Source organism: Periplaneta americana, chromosome 15 (genome assembly GCF_040183065.1).
Source record: "Periplaneta americana isolate PAMFEO1 chromosome 15, P.americana_PAMFEO1_priV1, whole genome shotgun sequence".
Classification (NCBI taxonomy): domain Eukaryota; kingdom Metazoa; phylum Arthropoda; class Insecta; order Blattodea; family Blattidae; genus Periplaneta; species Periplaneta americana.
The window spans coordinates 70,263,188-70,285,533 of NC_091131.1; the positions used below are offsets into that span (position 1 = coordinate 70,263,188).

Genomic DNA, 22,346 nt, shown 5'->3' on the forward strand with positions numbered 1-22,346 from the left:
TGATAGATGTGTAATAAATGTATAATTATTAATTAATTGATTAACCCTGCATTACTCAGGTGGGGTGTGGTAAACCCCGGTGCGTATATTTCAACGAAAATCTAAGAGATGGAGATAGTGTGTACTCTGTGCATCTGTATACTTTTCAATCACATCCAGAAGAGTTCACTTAAGAAATTGTTTAAGTGAACTAAGAATAGTACATTTAATTGCGTTTATCTGATTTCTGAAACTTGCGGAAAAATATATTGGTTATTTAAAATGGGGTTTGTGAAACCCCACCTGAGCAATGGTGAGAATATTTATAACATGAGTAACGCAGGGTTAAATGGCGATCTTACTCGTGTTAATTATGTCAGCATGTGCGGCTTACAGCTGTTTCGGTGCTATACACACCATCTTCAGAGTTGTGATGAAGAGTTGTGTCAAATAGTGTGTGTGTTCTGAAATTGATCTGTGTGTTGAGAATTTGACTGGGGTGTGTTTTAGTCTGTCTGTATATTTCATATTGTTCTAGTGTGTTGAGTTTTTGGTTTTTGGGTTGTATGTGTAGGATTTCCATGTCTGTATTTATGTTATTGTATGTGTGGTTAGCATTAGTTATGTGTTCGGTATATGTAGATGTATTGTGTCATCTGGTTATTGCTTTAATGTGTTCTTTGTATCGAGTTTGGAATGATCTGCCTGTCTGTCCAATGTGGAAATTGTCGCAACTATTGCATGTGAATTTGTATACGCCTGTGTGGTTGTATTTATTTGTTTGTGTTTGTGTGTTGAGATGTCTTTGTAGTGTGTTTTCTGTTCTGTATGCTATGTTGTATTTCTGTTTTCTGAATGAGGATGCGATCTTGTGTGTGTTTTTGTTTTCGTATGTTAGTGTGATGTATTTTTTGTGTTCTTGTGTTTGTGTTGTGTTTTGTGTTTGTTGAGTTTTTGTTTTGTCTTCCTTATGATGTTGTCTATTATGTTTGGGTTGTAACCATTTTCTTGTTCTATGTATTTGATTGTGTTCACTTCTTCATTGTAGTGTTGTCACTTATTAATTATTTCTGTTGTAAAGGATGTAGTTATATTTTAAAGAGGTGAGCATGTAATTTTTTTACCATAATGTCCAATTGAATTTTGAAACCACTTGGACATCCATGAAATCATTATCAGAATCAGTGGCGCAAACTTTTGGAAAACATTGGGTGGGCCCAAACACATCATGAGTTATAGTCGGAGGCACCAATTTTGGCAGATGACCTCAATGACATTTCCAGTAGGCGAGCCAATGTTTTGTGAGAATTGCAAGAATGAATTGCGATAAGGCTGTCTGTCCTTGTTTATATGTTCACACTCGCCTCTTGTATCGCCATTATTAGACTAATTAATAAACACACCACAGTACAGTCCGATTCATGAGAGTGCCGTAAATGACTTTCGTTCGCCTCCTGCATTTTCTAAATTAAGAGGAAAAAAGCATTGGATAACCAGAACCAAGAAATTTTTGCAAATGTTCATTACTTCATGAAGCGACAGGTGAAAAATAGATATGAGTTGTGTCTTCATTACTAACAAACATTCATGAAGTACGAGAATAAGTTGCGGAAGTGACAGGAATCGACACGTTGAATAAATAACCAAAAGAATAGGTATGCTGAAATAAGGAAATACGTAATTCGATAATCTACGAGATTCGATCCGATACTGTGGATTGAGTCTCGGCATAGCTCAGTGGTTAGAGATCCTAGTGCGTGTAACTGGGAGTCAAGAGTTCGATACCCGGCCCCGGAGCGAGTTTTCTCAATTAATAACCTGTGGTAATTCGATAAACCAAGCAAGAAACCTCATGTTCCAAAAGTCTTAATGGAAGCAGATGAATATGAGAGCGTAATTTAATGATTTAAATCACGCGTAGCATGTGTTTACAAGGAATGATAATAGGTCACGAGAAAAGCCGTCGATTCGTTTCTTGTGTTTTTCAGTCTGAATCTGACAGTTGTCGAGCTTGATAGATGAATTTTTTATACCGTAATAATTCGTACACCTGTCGCATCCGCCGTACACTGATTTAAACCTTAAGGACCGTATTTATAGACATTTTTAGCGAGGGTTTCTGGTGGATGATCAGCGTTTTTCGTATTCATAAACCAGTGTCAGCGATATGATATGATTTGAATTCTGTACAAGTAACAAGTCGATAGCCGGGGCTAGCTTAGCACTCTCGTAGCGCGTGCTGCGAAATGTCTATGAATAGCACCCTTATTTATTAAGATGCTCCCATTATCAACTACGTAACGCAGATTACTGTAGTTCCATAAAAGTGGTTATATGTGCATTGTTTTTGGAGGTGACTGTCCATCCGAGTCCACTAGGATAATCAGGAATGTATGTTTACTCTTATGTCTCACCCATCCCAGCTTGCGATGAAGATAACAACCGACCTTGCTGCTATGAGTAACTCGCTCTGGAGTTCTGATTAATAAAATCCATCTACCTAAATCGATAGCGTCAACTATATACATCTATAAAAATTTCGTAAATCCTCCCTAACATTATATCATAATACTAATTTTCGTAATATTGAAGTTACTACGGATAGTAAGCTTATAGGAATATAATGTACAGTACTAATATACAATGCCAAAACTAGCAAAATGGACGTCTAAGAATGATTTTGAAATATATGTGTTTAGTATCCACTTACCTCTCTCTATATATCCTCCTGAGTCCTAAGAGTAGTACTTCAAATAATATGATTATGATATAAGATGTATGTGCAGAGACCCGGAGTATAGTATAATATACCTGCATTTGTGGCCTAACACTAACCTGCAGAATTTTTACAGCAATTTTCCTCATGTCAGTGACTTTTTTTTTTGAAGTGTAGAATTATATTGAACTTCAAAAATAAAACAATAGATCTAAGGACTCAGGAGGATATATCTTTAGGCAGGGCTCCTCTCCACCCAAAATATTGGTCAAGGCCAAGGTAATCTGCTGGAGTTCTGCCATGCTCATGTTTCACAGATAATCTGCTCATCCAGTACTTATACTATTCATGTGTAAAAAAAAAATAATGGTAGTAGTAATAGTAATAATAATAATTCCTTCATTTTCAGTATCCTAGATGACTTGGAAATGTATGAACAACAGAAGCCATTTCGGCTAACGGATTATGTAAATATGTCCAGTTTCCTGAACCAGTTTCTTTACAAAGGCGTTTTAGGAAACTTATTTGGTATGTATATGTTATATATTAGTAGGTAGAGAAGTGATCATTAATTAAGCATTTTAAAATATTCATCACTGAATATTATATTGTGTTTTTATTGTGCAGATGTAAAAAGTTTAAATTCCAACCCACTTTTTCAATCAGCCCATACTTTATTGATGGTTTTATATCGAAGAGACTGCAGAAGAAGTTACACAGTTGACAATCATTGGCTCATTAAAGACCTTCGTGTTGGGGCTTTCATCAGTGACCTTGAAAAGGGCAAGAAGACAACTCAGGTAAGTTACGTTGTTCTGAGAGTGAAGTATTTCATAATTGAGCTTCCCATTTATACACATGAATCACGAAACCCTGATAATGGGATATTAGGAGCAGAATATTACATTCCATAATATCAAGAAAGTTGTTCCATACCATGTTCATCTTCCTCTAGTCATGATACTGAACTTCTGGCTATTGACACTGCTCCTGAGCATGTTTCCCAAATTTCTGATAAATCTATTTGCATATTTACTAATTCCATGGGGGCTATTTCTAATATAATCAAATATGTATCACCTTATTATGCACATAGAATTATTCCTATACAAAAACAATTGAGTGAACTCAAGAATCTTCAAAAGAAAATAGTGTTGCCAGATTTTCAAACTGAAAATATGGGAGATTTTGGAAATAATTGCCAAAATCGTTCCTTGAAGACATTGTCGACATGTTTTACCTTTAGGAGCATGTTATATAAGTATAACTGTACGCAAAAGTAATTGAAAATGAATGTCATAGTACTGTTAATACTTACCACTTGCTTTGTATTTATTCAGAAACTTTTATAATTGAAATTTTTTTTAACAAACAGGTTGAAAATTAATGAGAATTTGTCATTGTAGATTACACCTAAAAATATTATGCAATTAGAATAATTTTCATGGCATCATAGCACTGTTTATATTTACCATTTAAATAAATAAATTATGGGAGAAAATATTATCAAATACGTGAGACAGGAGACCTGGCAACTCTAAAAGAAAAGTAATATTTCATTAGCTACCTAGCTGCTGTGGTGTGCGTGGAAGTGAGAAAGTTGATAAAATTATAAAACAAGCAATACATTTGCAACTAAGCCTTTGCAAAGGGTATCGTTATCTAGTGCCTTCCGTCAAGTCTCATTTTCAAACCTATGGATCAATAATTGACTCTCTCCTGATAAACACAAAATTTTACAGGCCACACAAAATAAACCAAATGATCTGGAAATGTACTGCATTAGACTTAAAAAATTACTGATCTCCTGTAGTGTGAATTTGTCTAAGTTCACTTCAGGCAGCACCTACCTCATACGACTAGGGAAAAGACGTTAATTTTGCAGCAGATTTACCCCTTGAATATATTTCTATTATAGATTATTTATAGCATTTGATCTATAAACAGACAGAAAAGCAACAGACAAAAGAAAGGAAAAACAGAGCTGAGAAATTCGTTCACGTGTAAACCTAAGCTCTCATGGTATTGTAACTTTTATTCTCTTTAACCACCACACACCCGACAACAATGTGACTTGTATTCTTAATAATTCACCCTACAACAATGGGTATTCCACTCAACACAGCAACACAGTAGTCGTTATTGACCCCACACAGCGACAATGGCAATGCACGACGTGTGTTATTGAGAAGAACAACAATGTACTCCTAATTTCAATTAATGTTCACAAAGCACTATGTGTAGAACAAAACTGTCAATTCTCTGTTCACAGTTCGCTTGCCTTGGCTAGTTCTTCTAGCTCACTGTTCAAGTTCACTGCACGTCGAACTTAGGTCTTCCGAACTGCATCGCACTCACCTGGTGGACACTGTCACAGTTACGGACTCACTCACTCACTCAAGTTCACTGCACGTCGAACTCAGGTCCCCCTTGCTCACTGCTGTCCAAGACAAGACTTGAAGACTGACTGACTCTTCTGTCGGCACTTACGGTGTTATTTATTACACTATAACTTTTCCAGGAGCTTCGATTCGCGTGGCTTTCAGAACCTTCGAGAGAAATATGCTTCTAGATGTTTCCCTTGCTCTCTCCGCTCCGCGCCGTCACCGTAGCCTTCTCTCCTCGCTCCGTACCACAGCTAGCGTCAAGGGTTCGAGTTTCCCCGCACCTCCTTCTTGCTAGATGCGCACGCAATTCCCTGATGCAACCAGAACATCCTGGCATGGCGCCACAGTATCAACTGGAGTCTTCCAAAAGGGACTTAGCATATGGTACCCAGTCTCTCTCTCTCTCTCTCTCTCTCTCCTCCCCAACCTCTATTCCCTTTCCCACCTGTCTCCCCCTCCTCCTTCTCTCCCCTTCTCAGTCCCCTCTCCCCCTCTCGCTCTCCCCCACCCTCTCCCCCTGTCTCTTCCTCTGTCTCTCCCCTCTCCCTCTCTCCCACCTTTTCCTCCCTTTCTCTCTTCTCCATTCCCCTCACTCCCTCTCTCTCTCTCTGTCTCTTTTTTGTCTCAGATTGTGCAATAACTTGCCAAGACATACAGTATTCAAACATTTTAACAAGAACCACAACAGATCATATTGTCCCACATACTGCCAACTCCGTGAAGAATACGATTCAGAGATGTGGTTGGGAAACGCTTCAACACCCCCCCCCCCCCTACAGCCCAGATCTCTCCCCATGTGATTTTCACATTTTTGGAGAGTTTAAGAAAGACATTCGTGGACTTCGTTTTGCTTCAGACGAAGACATGTGTGACTGGGTAAAGAACTGGTTCAGTAGACAGCCCACAAGCTTTTTCAAGAATGGGATTGATCGTCTTGTCTCACAGTGGGATTGATCGTCTTGTCATGCAGTTCAGTTGGTTGACTGCTGATTACTAAATTGACACTGTAAATTCTCTGAAAATAACAAGAATGTACGCTCAACTGCAGTTGATTTGTTAATTGACTGTCAGTTACCAAATTGACAGAGTTAAATTCTCTCCAAATAATGCACAATTTGTGTTGTAAAAATTGGTTGTGGCTATTGTTTTCTTCCAGTACTTAATCGTACTTATTACAGCATACTTATTGTCACTATATCATCTAACCATCCCTTATATCAGTGGTATTTGTTACAGGTGCTTCTCCAGAAGATGCCACACATCATTCCTCATGAAGAGAGAGTACAACTGTTTCGCAGATATGTGGCAAACGAAAAGACAGTGCTAGGACTCACTGAGTCGGCCTGTGTCTCGCCACAGTCAACTCTTATTACTATTCATAGGTAAGCATTCATCCAGTCATGTTGTTTTCTGCTTTAGAGACAGCTGCTGCTTCTTGACCCTTATCATCAGCATGCTTTATTGCAGTTACAAATGTTGAACAGTGGAAGGTAGTGATGAAGGAGAGCAGCTGCACAAAGAACCCTATAAAATAAATAATCACTTTCTGTATTCCTTTTAATCACCTCTCATTGTTGAAATTAGTAATGTTTACCTTTATCAACACTTAATTTTACAAGTTTTTGTGGTGGAACTATTTTTTGCATTATTACTTCACTGACCGTTGACGTTCTGTTGCTGTCTCTGCTTTTACCAGCTTCCCTTCGGCCTTCTGGTATCTCATAGTACAGTGGAGCCCCGATTATCCATCACCTTATTAACCAAATGGCGGATTATCCGACTGTCTTTCTTTTGCTCTTTTCTTTCTTGCTGCAGCAAAAACATAATATAATACTGTACAGTACCTTACATTTCAGTGATCACTGATTCTTTCCAACAATTTGTTATAGTGCCAGTGAAGAAATGTGAGATTTACCAGCATGTGAGTAATGGCAGTGTATGTTTTGTACAGGTGCCGCATTGTGGAGGATGGATACAGACAACTTGCACTTCTTCCTCCCCAAGCTCTGAAAGGTGTCATCAGAGTAAGGTTTATCAATGAACAGGGTCTAGACGAGGCAGGAATTGATCAGGACGGAGTTTTTAAAGGTGAATTCGTGTACAGTTAAAACTTAATTATATGCGTTATATTTTTATAGAAAACATTTTAAACCATTTTTATTCATAATTCGGCTTTCTTGTTGTTACTGAATTATTATTATAACACGACAAAGACAATGTATTGATGTAAAAAAGTGTAAGCCTATACTACTTTATCTTAGAATACACAGAAATTTAAACATATTAGATGGAATTTGTTTTAATGTGAAAGTTTACAGGATTTTGGTCTTTTAATTGAACATAATTTCAGAATAATCACGAGTATTACAATAATGGAAGCAAATTTCATTACACATTCTTAAAATATGACATTATGGCTAGCTTTGTTTACAAGAATTTCTTTTGTTTCAGAATTCCTGGAAGAGACAATAAAAAGAGTATTTGATCCTTCTTTAAATTTATTTCGGGTAACAGGTGAAGAAAGACTTTATCCTTCACCTACTTCGTACATGCAAGATAATCATTTGCAACTTTTCGAATTTGTTGGGCGAATGCTTGGGAAAGCTGTGTATGAGGTAAGTCATTGTTACAGAGTTTTTGTTGGTAATCTTGTTCATTTAGCTACATATTCTCTTGTTTTAATATTGCAATACTTCAACGTAAAGATTTATAAATATTCCATAATTATAATTATACATATCTATTTAATTTGTAAATCATGTCTGCTGCAGAAGGAGCTTTTCTGGTTGTAATGTTCACGTTTTTCCACCACAAAATACTGGTACACTTTATAGCAATTGTAATTCATACAAGAGAATATCGCCAAAAGTATAGTACCCTATCTGGTAGTTGTTGTACAGTTTCAAACTTTGTGGCTCTAATAGAGAGAAATCTGTTTTTGTGTGAAGTAAGAGATAAAGACGACCTGTGTATAGGAAAGTCTGTGAGCAGTGACAACAAAAGTATAGAGTATTTCTACGCAAAATTGTGGCACAAATAGGCAAATTGTTTATCATCCTATCAATAGTGCGTGAAATTTCATATTTCGGTTCATATTCAGGATTTTGATTTGTTAATAATGTGGTAAATTTGCACTACCTACTCATATGTCGAACGATGCTGCATTATATCTTGCTAAAAATTCAGTCAATTTCGACAATCATCACAGCGACATCCTTTTTGTGTTGACTGATGATATTAAAACTGGCATGGTTTCATGCAATCAGAAACACCTTAAATTTGCCTGTGTTGTCAGACGAATGATTGGTAATCTAGAGTTAACAAGTGAACAGCAAATTAAGACATTAGTGAATGTAGTTGTTAGAAAACCTGAAATTCATATAAACAAGTCACGAAAAATATTAATTTATTAGGTACTCATTTCCCTTCCTGTAGTAGGAATAATTTCAAAGGCAATCAAAATCACTCTTTATCATCATCATCATCATCATCATCATCCTCGTCGTCGTCGTCGTCGTTGTTATAATTGTCATTATTGTTGTTGTTATATTGGTGTGTATTGTAAGAGACATGTGTTTTATAGTTCTGGATGTGTCGTAACAAAAAATGTTGTAAATTAGTGACCCAAATTGAATTTGAGGGATCTGTACCAATAAGTGTAAATGGAATAAATAATAATTATACCAACTGTGGCAGTGCAGTGATAGCTGTCATTGTTGTTATTGTCATTCAAAATCTTATCTTCATCTGTCTCTGCATATGAGACTCTTGTTTGCTGTAATACTTGTTAATTGAATTGTTTGTGTTCAAGAAGAGATATACTAATTTTTACTTTTAAAAATATCCAAAACATTGTTAGTTAGGCTTACAGTTTTTTAAAGATAAAGTTTTGAAAATGTTTCTCAGTATTCTATTATAATATTAAAAGCACGAGTATTTCATAGGTAATCAAATGCGTCCACCACTTTGGAGTAGTGGTCAGTATGTTTGACTGCGAACAGAATCGCCAAAAAAGTAGGCAGAGGCGCAAATGGCTGCATGCCAATATGTGTGGCATTGAAAGAAAAAACTGTCAATTTTCTCTGAAAAATCATTCTCACTTCTACCCAGGAGACAAGCCCTCAACTTTGGCACCATAAGATATCCTAAAATATTGTAACTTTTAATTCAAACAATAATGTAACTTTTATTGTCACAACAATAATGGCTTTCTATATTAACACTCCCGTCAACAATGGGTATTTCACTCCACACAGCAACACAGTATTCGTTATTGCACTCCACAGACGACAATGACAATTTACTTGGATTATCGAGAACAACAATGTACTGCTAATCTCAACTAATGTTCACAAAGCACTATTTACGAAACAAAACTGTCAGTTTCAGTTCACAGTTCGTTGCCTTGGCTAGTTCTTCTAGCTCATTCACTCAAGTTCACAGTATATCGAACCCAAGACTTCCAGAAACAGTCCACTGCATTCGAACTCCAGACTTCCAACTGCGTTGCTTCCGCCTGGGCGCTGCTCAAGTTCACTCGCGTGTCGAACCCTAGACTCCTGGGCACTCTTGATTCACAAGCTGAACTCGCTGTCCAATACCAACAACAACAACAACTGGCTGGCTCCTTCTTCGCGTCTCCTATTTATCACTAAACCATGGTTTCCAGAAAGTATGATGCTCGAAATTTCTACAGATGCCGAGAGGATGGCACTTCCTGAGACTTCTCTGGATTTCTCCCCTCAGTCGCAGTTGCTTTACTTCCCCCTCTCTGCCGTCGTCTACCCTTTCAGGTAGGCAGACGTTCCCCTTATGTCCATCCCCTCCAGTGCTCACTGACTCTGGCCTTCCTCTCTCTCTCCGCGCGTCTCGTCTCTCCCTTTTGCAAGACGCGTAATCGACTCGACGTGGCTGTCACAATATAAAGGAATTACATTATCCTGGGAGTTTGTATCAGATCAGTTGTGAATGCAATATTGGACATTTTTTCCAGGGTATCGTTGTCGATGTTCCGTTTGCGTCATTCTTCTTGAGTCAGTTGCTGGGCCAACAACATCAGGCTTTGTACAGCTCTATGGATGAACTGCCATCCCTTGACCGAGAGCTGTATCGAAGTCTAACGTTCATAAAGCATCATGAAGGAGATGTGCAAGACTTGGATCTCACGTTCTCTGTGGATGAGGACTGCCTGGGAAGACTAATCACACACGAACTTGTACCTGGAGGGAAGGCAGTGCCTGTCACCAATGAGAACAAGTAAGTGCTACATGAGAAGAAAAAAAAGTAATGTACGAAGATGACACAGGTTTTCCTATTATTGATGTTCGAAACAATTCAGTTCCTTATCATATTGTGAATGTTATCATTTATAGTTTTTTTTATCGAGTGGCAGATATTTGACTTTGCATCATTCACCCAAGTGTTTCCATCTATGAATGATGCGCCAAAGAGCTGTAGTTCATATTGCTGCCTTAGGCCTTATCCTTGGTGCAACCTGGGAGGTAAAACTACATCATACCACATGATAGTGATTAATGGAGTAATGTTGGAATACCGAGAGGGGAAACGGGAATAACCCACTAAAACCTACCACCAAGTAGGCCTACTTTTTTTTTTGTCCAAAACAATTTCTTCTTGAACCCACCAGGATTCGAACCTGGTTACCAACGTGAAAAACTAATACTTTGAAAACGTACATTTCCGTGGAAAATATCGAAATCGATTTTTGCAGTGTCAGAATATTTTCTCTAGTGAGACCTTAACATGAGACTCACAGACATACTACAGCGTGTTCATAATGCGTGTGTCCATAGATCTGACCATATTACACCTTCACCTCAAAGAGTGAAGAACTATTCACTCTCTCAATTTACTCTTCAATATTCTTCAGGACTCTAACCCTAGCTACTTAGCTTCTCGTTTTCAACATTGTCCTCATATCACAAAATAAATACTCACTCACAACACCTTATCAACTCCATTCCTAAACACAGAACATCCTTCTACTCTTTATCTTTCACTGTCTCTGCAGCTCATCTCTGGAACTCTCTACCACAACATGTCAGAGACTGTCGGACATTGTCTAGTTTCAAAAAATAAACTAAAATTGCACTTTCTCAATTCAGTTTTCTTTCAATTATAAGCCCTTTTCTCTGCGATAGTTTTGTAAAAATATATAAATTTCTTTTCCTTCTTTTCCCCGTTTTGTTCTCTCGATCACCAGATGAATTTATTATCATACTCTTTTTATTGTGAATTTTATTTAATTTTCGTATTTCTTTTCTTCTTTTTTAGTATTATTTTATTACATTCCATTTTGTTATATTCTTTCTTATGTTTTCCATATTAACCATTTGTACTAAATGAGTTGCTTTTGCTATATTCCAATGTATTTTACTTTCTTTTTTCTATTATGGTATTATTTTCATGTTGTTTAGTGTCGATTTTGTTAAGCTATTACTATTATTTTTTTTTTTGTAATATGTTAGTATTCTGTTCTTTAACTTTTTGTTAAATTTTCACTGCTTGTACACTTTGTGACCTGGTAGAGTATAAGAGAAGGCCCTATGGTCTTAACTCTGCCAGTATAAATAAATTATTATTATTATTAAAAGTGAAGGTGTAGAAAAAAGTTTTGTCGCACAGATACTTTATAAGTCCCAGAAAGGAGGCAGTGCGCATGACCAGAGGACGAGCGACCTGGTTCACAAGAGAAGAACTAATTGAGGTAATAAAATTAGTTTTTTTCGCTGTATGTCTGCTCATGCGCACTGCCTCCTTTCTGGAGCTTATAAAGTATATGTGCGACAAAACTTTTTTCTAAGACTGTATGTGTTAAGTGTTTATTACTAACCGTGTTTGATTCTCAACAGAATTAACTACATTCATCTGATGGCGCACTTCCGAATGCATACACAAATTAAAGACCAGACTGCTGCCTTTATCAGAGGCTTTCGTTCACTCATCAATCCAGAATGGCTTTCTCTGTTTTCGACACCTGAAGTAAGTGCACAGTGATTATCTATTCACTTTGAAAAGTTGTGACATTGTCAGTATTTTTAAATTGTATTATTGCGGCCATGAATAGACTTACTTAGGAAGAGAATTATTTATTTACTTGCATTTTCACAGATTACAAAAGAAGTTACAAGAGGTTACAGAAATTCTATGGAACAGCATATAGTAATCTGTGTGTGTCTTCTTGTAAGCATAACTCTTTTATTTTGTTGTATATGTACATTGGAACGTTTCTGCTGCAAACTATCTTGTAGAAATGTGCAGCACATTGCTGTAGACTAATGAAATAAAAGTGTGCAGTTAATAGCATATTTTTTCAGTTTCTGGTGCGGTCTGTACTCATTGAGTTTTGAAATGTCCACAAGTATCTCGATTGTTGAAGTCTGTATATTTAAATTTGAAAACTAATTTTAACGTGAAATGTTTATGTGCTTGACATTCGAGAAATATGGTCACACTTTCTGTCAATACGATGACATATCAATTACAATAGATCTTGAATGATTGAAATTATGATGTGCTTAAAACGAAGTAGTTTCGAATCCAGCCAACCATCATAAAATATAAAGAGGGAAGAAATGAATGTGACTTCATAATTAATTGATTATTATTCGTACACAAATGCGGGGTAATTAATAAATGCGGGGAATAGTTAATTTAAGATAGTCTAATTCTAAAGTACGTACTTAACTGTAGTATTAGTTTCCAAATGAATTCAACTTTGTAATGACATATCAACGGCCCACGAAAACAATTGGAAATTTAAAGTTTTGTGAAACCTGAATTTTAAAGCTTCATGTTGTTATGAAAATTCTATTAACACATTCTAATTTGAAACTTACAGTATATATAAAACATCATTAAAGAATTTGGAGTGATTTCAATGATCTTTTGGTTTTTCAAAGCAACATAAATCTTTAAAATGCATTTTTCTCAAACGATGAAAGAGAGGAAAAAAAATATAAAAATATATATATATATATAGGTTTCTCAAAGCTTTAAATTTTTAGTTGTTTCCTTTTTGAATTGAGCCGTCAATATTAGGCCTGTTTATTATTCATTATAATAATTTCAAACAACTCGTTGGCGTCATATTGATGTTCGTTTCATTTCGACTCTCAATTACATTGTTGCCTCGAGACTAGGCCTCATGGAATGGGGAAGCAACATGAAGTGTCTCAAAGCTACATTTACAGCTGAAGTGAAGTAGATAGTTGACTAAATAGCCGGCTGTGACCTCAGATGTCATGATTCAAAGCTACATAGTGCATAGCAATCAAGTCTGTAGTAGCTAGTAAACGAAAATTCTTGCTTGATTGATGACTTGTACACTAAACAAACATGGATGCCTCATCAGGAATTGGAACTATGAAATCTGAAGATGCTTCGGAAGTAAAATGTAGAACAGTATGTTAACCTTCAACATTGACATTGGTACTCCAGTACCTTCTTTACGTTTTTTAAATATTGTAATATTTTAGGGCCTTATCTTTTCCACATAGCTCGTAATGAAAGTACATTATGACACTGCCTTCTTAATTCAGTGCTGCACTGTGATGTCATAGTTTTAAAAAAATAGTCTATGAAGGCTGTGAGTCAAGCATATATGTTCAAAACTCTCTAGTGTGTAGTTTATTAGCCAGCTAGTTGCTAGTCACTAGTGTGAAGTTGACTTGAGCTTTGAGACGCGGCCTTATTAACGAGAAGACTCATCCTTGTTAAATTAAACTATGGGGAGTATAAAGACAGAAATGAAAAAGAAATACCAAAATGTTCTATCAAATCCCAAATATCCTTACAGTCGCAACCATGCTCACAATATTAATCTTGAACAGCATAAATGTTTCACGTAATTATAGTGATATGATGAATCCTCTGTCACTCTTTAGTCTGTGTTATTAATGGAATGGCTTTTACTAAAGTTAACATTTTTACGTAATTGTTCAACCTAACAAAAGTATTTGTTCGTTCTTTATGCATTTGTTGATTTCTTTAAATTGTTTAATAAAAAACTGTTTCTTGCCACCCCTTAAAAATACTTGGAATCTCTTCATAATGCAAATCGTCGTAATACTTGATCATATAATTTTATTTATTAAGACATTAAGATATTCACCATCATCATCATATCGTAATAATCATCATCATCATCATCATCATCATCATCATCATCATCATCATGAACTATTTAGATTTAGGTCCAATTGAGCCTGTTCCTACATCTCAAGATATTCATGTTATACTAAAATATGAAATTTAAAATCGTATTCGTACCATTTTTTGTTGTGAGTGCATAAATAAACAAGTTGTTTTATGGTAGATTGTATACCTTTAAATTCCTTTAAAATAATATGTACTGTATGTGGAATGACCACTTTTTCTCTTCCATGTGTTAATATTGAACTGATTTTATAAATACCTAGTTTACAATAATTAACACGTGAAAGTAATCAGTGATCACCATAAATTATATTCTCAATGATACAGTTTTAAAAGTTGTGTAATCAAGATGTACCATTTTTATATTGAATTTATGGCTCAACTCACACGGCCGACAACTTTACGATTATTTTGCAGTTATGTGTGGTTGTGCTGTGGTTGGCCAGGAATTAGTATTGAATTACATGGAAACAGATGATGCTAATTCCAGTGGCGGCTCGTGACGTGTGCGTGAAGCAGTGTTAGGTCGACTTCTAATGTTATAACAAAAATCATGTAAAGGCTTAAGTATATTAAATACCGGTATATTTAAAATACATGACATTGATGATGATGACGATAATAATAATAATAATAATAATAATAATAATAATAATAATAATAATAATAATGATAATAATAAATTAATGGTAATAAATAATCATACCAATTTTTGAAGACAAATTGAATCCTTCTGTTCATAGCAGCGAATTTATCAGTAACATCGTTGTGGAAAGGCTGATTTTTTCATAATTTGTGCACAATAATTTGCTTCTGCATGGAAATATTTGTGATTGACGAAAGTCTTTGTTGTGACATGCAACTACGCAAATAGTTCTTAATGCGATTCATGGAAGAAAAACTTCTTTCTGCGGACAAATTTGTTAATAAACAACCCGAATCCCTAAAACACACTGATTTTATGAACAAATATTAGTCTTTATTATTTAAAATAGTCCTAATAAATTAATGTAATAAGAACAGTGGAGAAAATAATTACAATGCATACAATGCGATCTTTATGCACATTCGCTTAGGAAACCGCGGAAAAATTTAACTTTGTATATAGGCTAAAGTAGTACCTACAACGCTAACACCATAACCATGTTTTTTTCAATTCCTCTTACATTATATTTCCACTTTTCGCATGACTCGTGCTTGCTTCTTCAGCAAAACAGTTAAAAAAATTACATATATATTCATTTAGTATAACTTTTCCATGGGCGAAATTAATTTTACGCTTTTAAATTTCTGTAATGTTCATTGTTAGAGGTGGCTACCCTGATTAATCCCTTTGTCGTTGATTGGCAGAACGTTGTGAATTCGTCTCTTCTACTATTTCACGTCTGACCAAAGTCACGATACTAACTGTTGTTGCGGGGTGAGGAGTGTAGCCTTGTTGCCATGGTAACCTTAGCTGAGTGAAACACTAACAGGAGGAAAATCGAGCTCACTTCACCGGCGCAGAACTTAAACGTATCGGAGTCTTGTTGATACGGTAACCATAGCAAGCGAAATAGAAAGTCGCAATGCAAAAAGTGGATTCACCGCGCTATATTCGTTAATTCTTCAGTGCGGCGTGATTTGTGAATGTACATTAAACATAAATGTCATAAAATAATCGTATTGTGAAGTATAGTAGAAGTAAAGTGAATTTTTCAATTTTTTTAAATTCTATGGTGAAGTTGTGCTTCACTTGGTTCACCTGAAAAGCCGCCTCTGAAGTCATTGTCGACGTCTATGGTTGTGAGACATTGGTATCACCCACAGCACAACTGCAGAATTGTCGCTGTCGGTGGTCGAGTGCAACCCACACGTGCGACATGCCGACCACATCCCAACCACTAGCCACCAACACCATATCCTTGGAAACGACAGACGGTTTTACACCTTATCCTTGGAAACGATAGACGTTTTCTTGGCAAATACCAAGCTTGCGGTATTGTTGTCTGTGGCTGATATGGACTTCAAGCGACCACAAAAAAGAAGTCCGCCGACAGCACAACCACACACAAACTGCAAAATAATCGCAAAGTTGTGATCCGTGTGAGTTGAGCCTATACCTATGAGAGATCTTAAAGAACACTGTGTCATGTGATGTGCAATTTCTAGTCACTTTGTAATTTGATAAAAATCATTGTTTCATGATTGTGTGATTCTTATGTCATTTTCTATTTTTCATCTTATAATTCATTAAAAGTATGTGTTTCGTGATTGTATGATTATTGTGCACTTTCATTTTTCGAGTTGTAACAGCTTTTGAACAAGATTCGTGGAAATGTAATAAGTACCTTTTTATCTTTGTTATCCATTCTTTTCAGTAATTAATCGTTTTACAAACGTATACTCAAGATAACACGCATCAACTGCATGGATTTATTCATCTATCGAGCTTTAAACCTTGTTTGTTCCAAGGACATCGTGCAGTACCAGTATTTTGTAATGTCGGAATATCAAGTCAGTGTTTTGGAAATAAATTGCTTTTTAATTCATATGATAGAGGTAATGCAAGCAAAGCTTAATATTTAGTTTCGTTACATCTGTGTATATTAACTGTTTGTATTAAATGTAAGTGAACTCCATGATTATCAAATAATTATTCAAAATTTAGGGCTCACTCATTAGTTACTGCTCCATGTATGTACACACTTTTGTCTGAAAGTTCTTGAAGATTAAACCAATAGAAGAGATCCATATTAGAAGTATATTCATAGCTGTTCTCTATTTTCAGCTTGACGAATTTATAAACAGTTAACTTGATCAGAGTTTCACTTGTATGTGAATTGAATTATTTAGTTGCAGCGGTTAATTTCTGGAGATAATGTGCCACTGGACCTCAGGGATTTACGTAGACACACACATTACTACGGAGGCTTCCATGATTCTCACCGTGTTGTGTGCTGGCTCTGGGACATCCTTGATAAGGATTTTAGTGATGAGGAGCGAAGGCTGTTTCTTAAGGTAAGTCGTTTGGGAAAATACCTCAAATACGTAATTAATATAGATAATGGCAGTATGGTTTTTCACTCCACATGATGGCATGTATCATGTTTATGTAATATTGCTGTACCTGAATACTTAATGTGTGGATAGTGATTCTCTGTGTACATAGAAATGTACGCAACAGTGTCATATAGATGACATAGATATAATGATTGCGTGCAAAAAATAATTAATATTAAGGCTGTTAAGAGGATTGCTGCACAGAGGAACAAAGAGCAAACCTAACCTTCTCAAAAGAGAAATTTAATCTAATAAGAGTGTAAAATAGCCACTAGTATTGCCCAGATGTTAATGAGTTGGATTTGAGGCCTGAGGCTATGCTCAAGCACAGGTATGGGTTCGAATCCCACGTGGGCTGATTATCTGGTAGATTTTTTTCAGAGATTTTCCCCAACCATAAGACGAATGTCAAATAATACCATAGCAAATACTAAGACCCTACTCGCCAAATATTATCTCGCTATCATCAATTGCACTGAAAAGCACAGATTACACTGTGTTAAACAAAAAACGTACCAACTGTTGCCACCTAATTTGTAGAATTAACATAATGACGTAATTCGTAATGCAGTCAAGTTGCACAGGTAGGAAGTAACTGAACTTCAGTGTTGATATGATAAAATGTAATTTGTCATCATATGTTTTAGACGTTTTGCAACAATTTGGTAACCACCAGCATAGGGACTTGTCTGCCTATCCGGAGTTGTGCTTGGGCGTGGGTTCGATTCTCTCTTGGGCTGATTACCTGGTTGGGTTTTTTCCGAAGTTTTCTCAAACCATAAGGCGAATATCAGATAATCTAAGGTGAATCCTCGGCCTCATCTCGCCAAATATCATCTCGCAATCACCAACCTAATAGTTGATATAGCGTCGTTAAATAACAAGTGAAAAAATGTGGTTATTTTATCATGTTGCTAGTGATATTTATATTTATAGATTATTTTCTTGAACCATTATTCAAAATACATGAATAAATGAAATCATTTAATATGTAAAAGGTAAAGGTACCCCTTTACATGGAGGCACTTGGGGGGCATGGAGATAGAGCCCCATGCTTTCTTGCCCTCAGCACTAGAATTAGGTGGTGGGTCGCCATCTCTCTCCAACTGCTTTTTATCTCTGGGAAAGATCCGGTTTCTTAATTTGATAGGCTAATGAATCTCCAGGCTATCTGAAAGTTCAGCAACGAGAAAAATCCCATCATCACGGTCATCTGCAACAAAACTTTAAAAGGATGGCCTTGGGTTTGTTTCTAGCTGGTTACACTAACATATCTAGATTTGTAATTACCAAACAGAACGTTTTCGAATGTAGGTTCCTATATGAAAGTTGTTCATAATTATTATTGTCTCCTCTATCATCCCTAAGAGTTTGTAACATATTCACTGAATCACTCTATATAGTGCGCCCATCTTTAAATGATTTGCAGCACTCGAAGACTACCAAAAAGACAAAAGTTGCCCTAGAACTGTGTTAGAAGTCTGATATAAATATTAACACCACCAGTTCCTTCTGCACTGAGTAACTATGATAATCACTTTTGCAACAGTTTTCGAGATACAGATTTCTTCCATGTTTTTTTTTTTACCCTCTATGGAAAAACAAAAGCTTGTGTAATTGATTAAGACTGCGTAGATTTATGACTAAATATAATTTTAATCGGACGAAAGAATGAAGTACACATCAAATTGAACCACCCACGTGTTTATTGTGTTTATGATGTGTGTAAGCAGAAAATACAATAAAATATGATTTAAATTATTCTGTAAATGTTTTAGAATCTGTTTTTCAATGGATTTCTCCATAATGAATTGATCACCATTTCCTGTTCATTTGTATTACCAGTAAAAGCATGAGAGTCTTGCATCCACTGATTCAGTAATGCTCAAATGGCACTCAGTAAAGCTATTTTAGTCATTGTAATTCCATAATAGTACACTGCATTTCCACGTTTACACATTGTTGTTTGGAGAAAATTGGACAGAACTGTGTTCCTGCTCAATATCATTTACAACAGTGATCACGAAGAATATTCCAGCATTGTGTGTTAGGATCTTATTTTTGTGAATAATGAAAAAATATGCACAAAATTCGAAAAAAGGCGTTTTTATGTTCTGTAAAACTTCTTTTTTATGGAGTGCCAGGTTACTCATAAAATGTACAGTAATGGCAAAAAAAAAAAAAAAGAACCAGACTGAGGGAATAATCAAAGTCCCCGAAATGAGTCACTGCGCATGCCATGCCTGCATTCACAAGATAGCGAGTAATCTATTGAAATTGTTGTAGTTTCGACTGCTGACGTAGCCCATTTCGAAAGCCATTAGAAAATAAGCTGGTAAAATTCATGTTCTGGGAATAATAAGTTAATTAAGTAGTAAAATATCGCTGCAATCGAAAAGTATTGAGAATAAATTTGAATAAGGAACAAAAAAAAGTTTCCTTCACAGGCAGGATTCGAACCATGAAAGTCTTAGTTACCAGTCTATCGTGCTGTCACTGTGAACAAGGCTCTGAAATCAGCTACAAGGGTCAGCCCGGTTTTTTTGTCACTACTGTACATACACAATTCTAATTTTAGTCATCTACTGCAGAACAAAAATTGTCTTTTACATAAATACCCGTGGTAAACTATCATTAAGTACCTGTTCTTTTGTCCATGTCCCGTTTCCCACTTCCACTCCAGAGGGATGTAATATCAGGCACAACATACATTCCGAAACATATCAGTGCTGTGGAATGTGTTTGTCTTCTGATGTTCAAAAATGAAATAGGCTACATGCTGACCATACCAGTGATTAATTCCTATGTAACTATCTCTCATACATGGTTATCTTTATAGATTCTGCATTGATTCCTTAGAAAATGGAAACCAAATGTCTAAAACTACTGAAATTCTCTTGTACCGTTTATAAAATTTGTAATTTTTCGTGTAGAAATAATCTGTTTTGAGTTTAGTTTTGAATAAGATATTTTTTGTGTGCATATTCCACAAAGTTATTTGTTTCAGTTCGTGACGAGCTGTTCGAAACCTCCTCTGTTGGGGTTTGCTCATTTGGAACCACCATTTTCAATTCGCTGTGTTGAAGTAGGAGATGATGAAGATACTGGTGATACTATAGGTAAGAACATAACTTCCAAATATACTGAAACTCGAAGCTATTCTTTACTTTAGCAAAACATTTAACTTACGTAATAATTTTATAAGTAGTGTTGTAACATTACTCTTAACTACAAACTTCATACAGCAAGATTGTCATTACCATATATGACTGTTGGAAGTCTTTGTTCCTGTTACCCTGATCATGGACTTCAGATTTTACTCTCTGAATATGAGTGCCCTATCCATTCTTGAGAACCAGCTCCCAATGGATGTACCAACTTCTCTCAGCTCATCCACTTTCTTAAGATCTGTTGAGGAAAGGGAAAGGGTATTATGCTGGTGATACTTGATCTTCAGAGTTGCATTGGATGCAACAAGCACATTACCATCTCTTACCACAGTGAGGGATATTTGATGTTTTTCTTCATCAAAAGTGAGACCTAAAACCATTTCCGCCACCAACGTAGCTCAGTCGGCTAAGGTGCTTGCCTGCCGATCCGGAGTTGTGCTCGAGTATGGGTTCGATTCCCACTTGTGCTGATTACCTGGTTGGGTTTTTCCGAGGTTTTCTTCAACCGTAAGGCAAATGTCAGGTAATCTAAGGCGAATCCTCGGCCTCATCTCGCCAAGTATCATCGCGATATCACCAATTCCATTGACGTTAAATAACCTCGTAGTTGATACAGCGTCGTTAAATAACCAAGTAAAAAAAAAACATTTTCCATACTCGTCAATATTTCAAGAACAGTAATAATAATTGACGGACAATATGGAGCCATTAGCCATTCTTATCCAGTTTCTAAACTTGATGCTGGAAGAAAGGGGACCAGTACATTCATATTCATTTAGATGGGGAAATAATTTTATTTATTAAAGAGGTATAACGTGAAAAGACTAGTAAAATCAACCCTTTAACACATTGAGGAATTTTTTTTATTGATATATTATTGCGATAAGTCACTATGTTAATTGTAAATAAATTTATGTTACCTGTTCCGGCTATAACTTATCTTTTTATTGTTTAATAACAAATTAATACACTTTATGACATAATAATTGCAATGCTATTGGAGGAGAAGGGAGACAAACGTTTTCACCTTTACAGCATCTTCAGCCCAATATATAGGTTAGTGTTATTTTTGAACACACTTAAATATATCTGGTTTCTAATAGTTTCAAGTTTTAAACATACAAGTATTGGTATATATGACATTACCATGAGATTACAAGTTTTAAAAAATGTTCTCGATACTATTCATTGAGGATTTAACATCCAACAACTAAGTTGTAAACCATGACAAAAGACAATAAGTACTCAAAGTCTCTTGGTTAAAATATAAGTAAACAAAATTAATCATTTTTGGTAAAAAATATATACAATTATTATTATTATTATTATTATTATTATTATTATTATTATTATTATTATTATTATTATTATTATTATTATTTAGCATTGCACAGTTATGGCATAAAGAGTATTAACTTGTTATTAAACAATAAAAAGATGGAAGATTGATAGATGGGCAACTTACTAGTGTTATATATTTAAGCACATGGGCTTACAGCTGTTTTGGTATATACATCATAGTCAGAGCTTACTGTATCATAGTGTCATCTTGATATCGCTGCCTGTTGTAAGGGTGTGTTTGTGTGTTGTAATGTGGAGTCAAATAGTGCATGTGTTCTGAAATTGATCTGTGTGTTGAGAATTTGATTTGGGTGTGTTTTAGTATGTCTGTATATTTCATATTGTTCTAGTGTGTTGAGTTTTTGGTTTTTGGGTTGGATGTGTAGGATTTCCATGTCTGTATTTATGTTACCGTATTGTATGTATGGTTAGCATTAGTTATTTGTTCGGCACACATGCTTGAATATATAACACTAGTAAGTTGCGCATTTATCAATCTTCTGTAATAAAGTATTAAAAGTAGTGTACGGTAAG

General features: G+C 35.6%; 1 protein-coding gene across 2 annotated transcripts in view; it reads left to right on the forward strand.

The window, feature by feature from the left end:
• LOC138715115 (ubiquitin-protein ligase E3B) overlaps positions 1 to 22,346 on the forward strand; it is a 45,762-nt gene that overhangs the window by 18,991 nt on the left and 4,425 nt on the right. For both annotated transcript variants that reach the window (XM_069847643.1, XM_069847644.1), the window contains 9 exons: positions 3,105 to 3,223; positions 3,323 to 3,495; positions 6,319 to 6,464; positions 7,034 to 7,170; positions 7,534 to 7,697; positions 10,076 to 10,338; positions 11,955 to 12,084; positions 17,095 to 17,259; positions 20,309 to 20,420. In XM_069847643.1, coding sequence (XP_069703744.1) covers positions 3,105 to 3,223; positions 3,323 to 3,495; positions 6,319 to 6,464; positions 7,034 to 7,170; positions 7,534 to 7,697; positions 10,076 to 10,338; positions 11,955 to 12,084; positions 17,095 to 17,259; positions 20,309 to 20,420 — 1,409 coding nt within the window. The remainder of the gene's footprint in view (positions 1 to 3,104; positions 3,224 to 3,322; positions 3,496 to 6,318; positions 6,465 to 7,033; positions 7,171 to 7,533; positions 7,698 to 10,075; positions 10,339 to 11,954; positions 12,085 to 17,094; positions 17,260 to 20,308; positions 20,421 to 22,346) is intronic.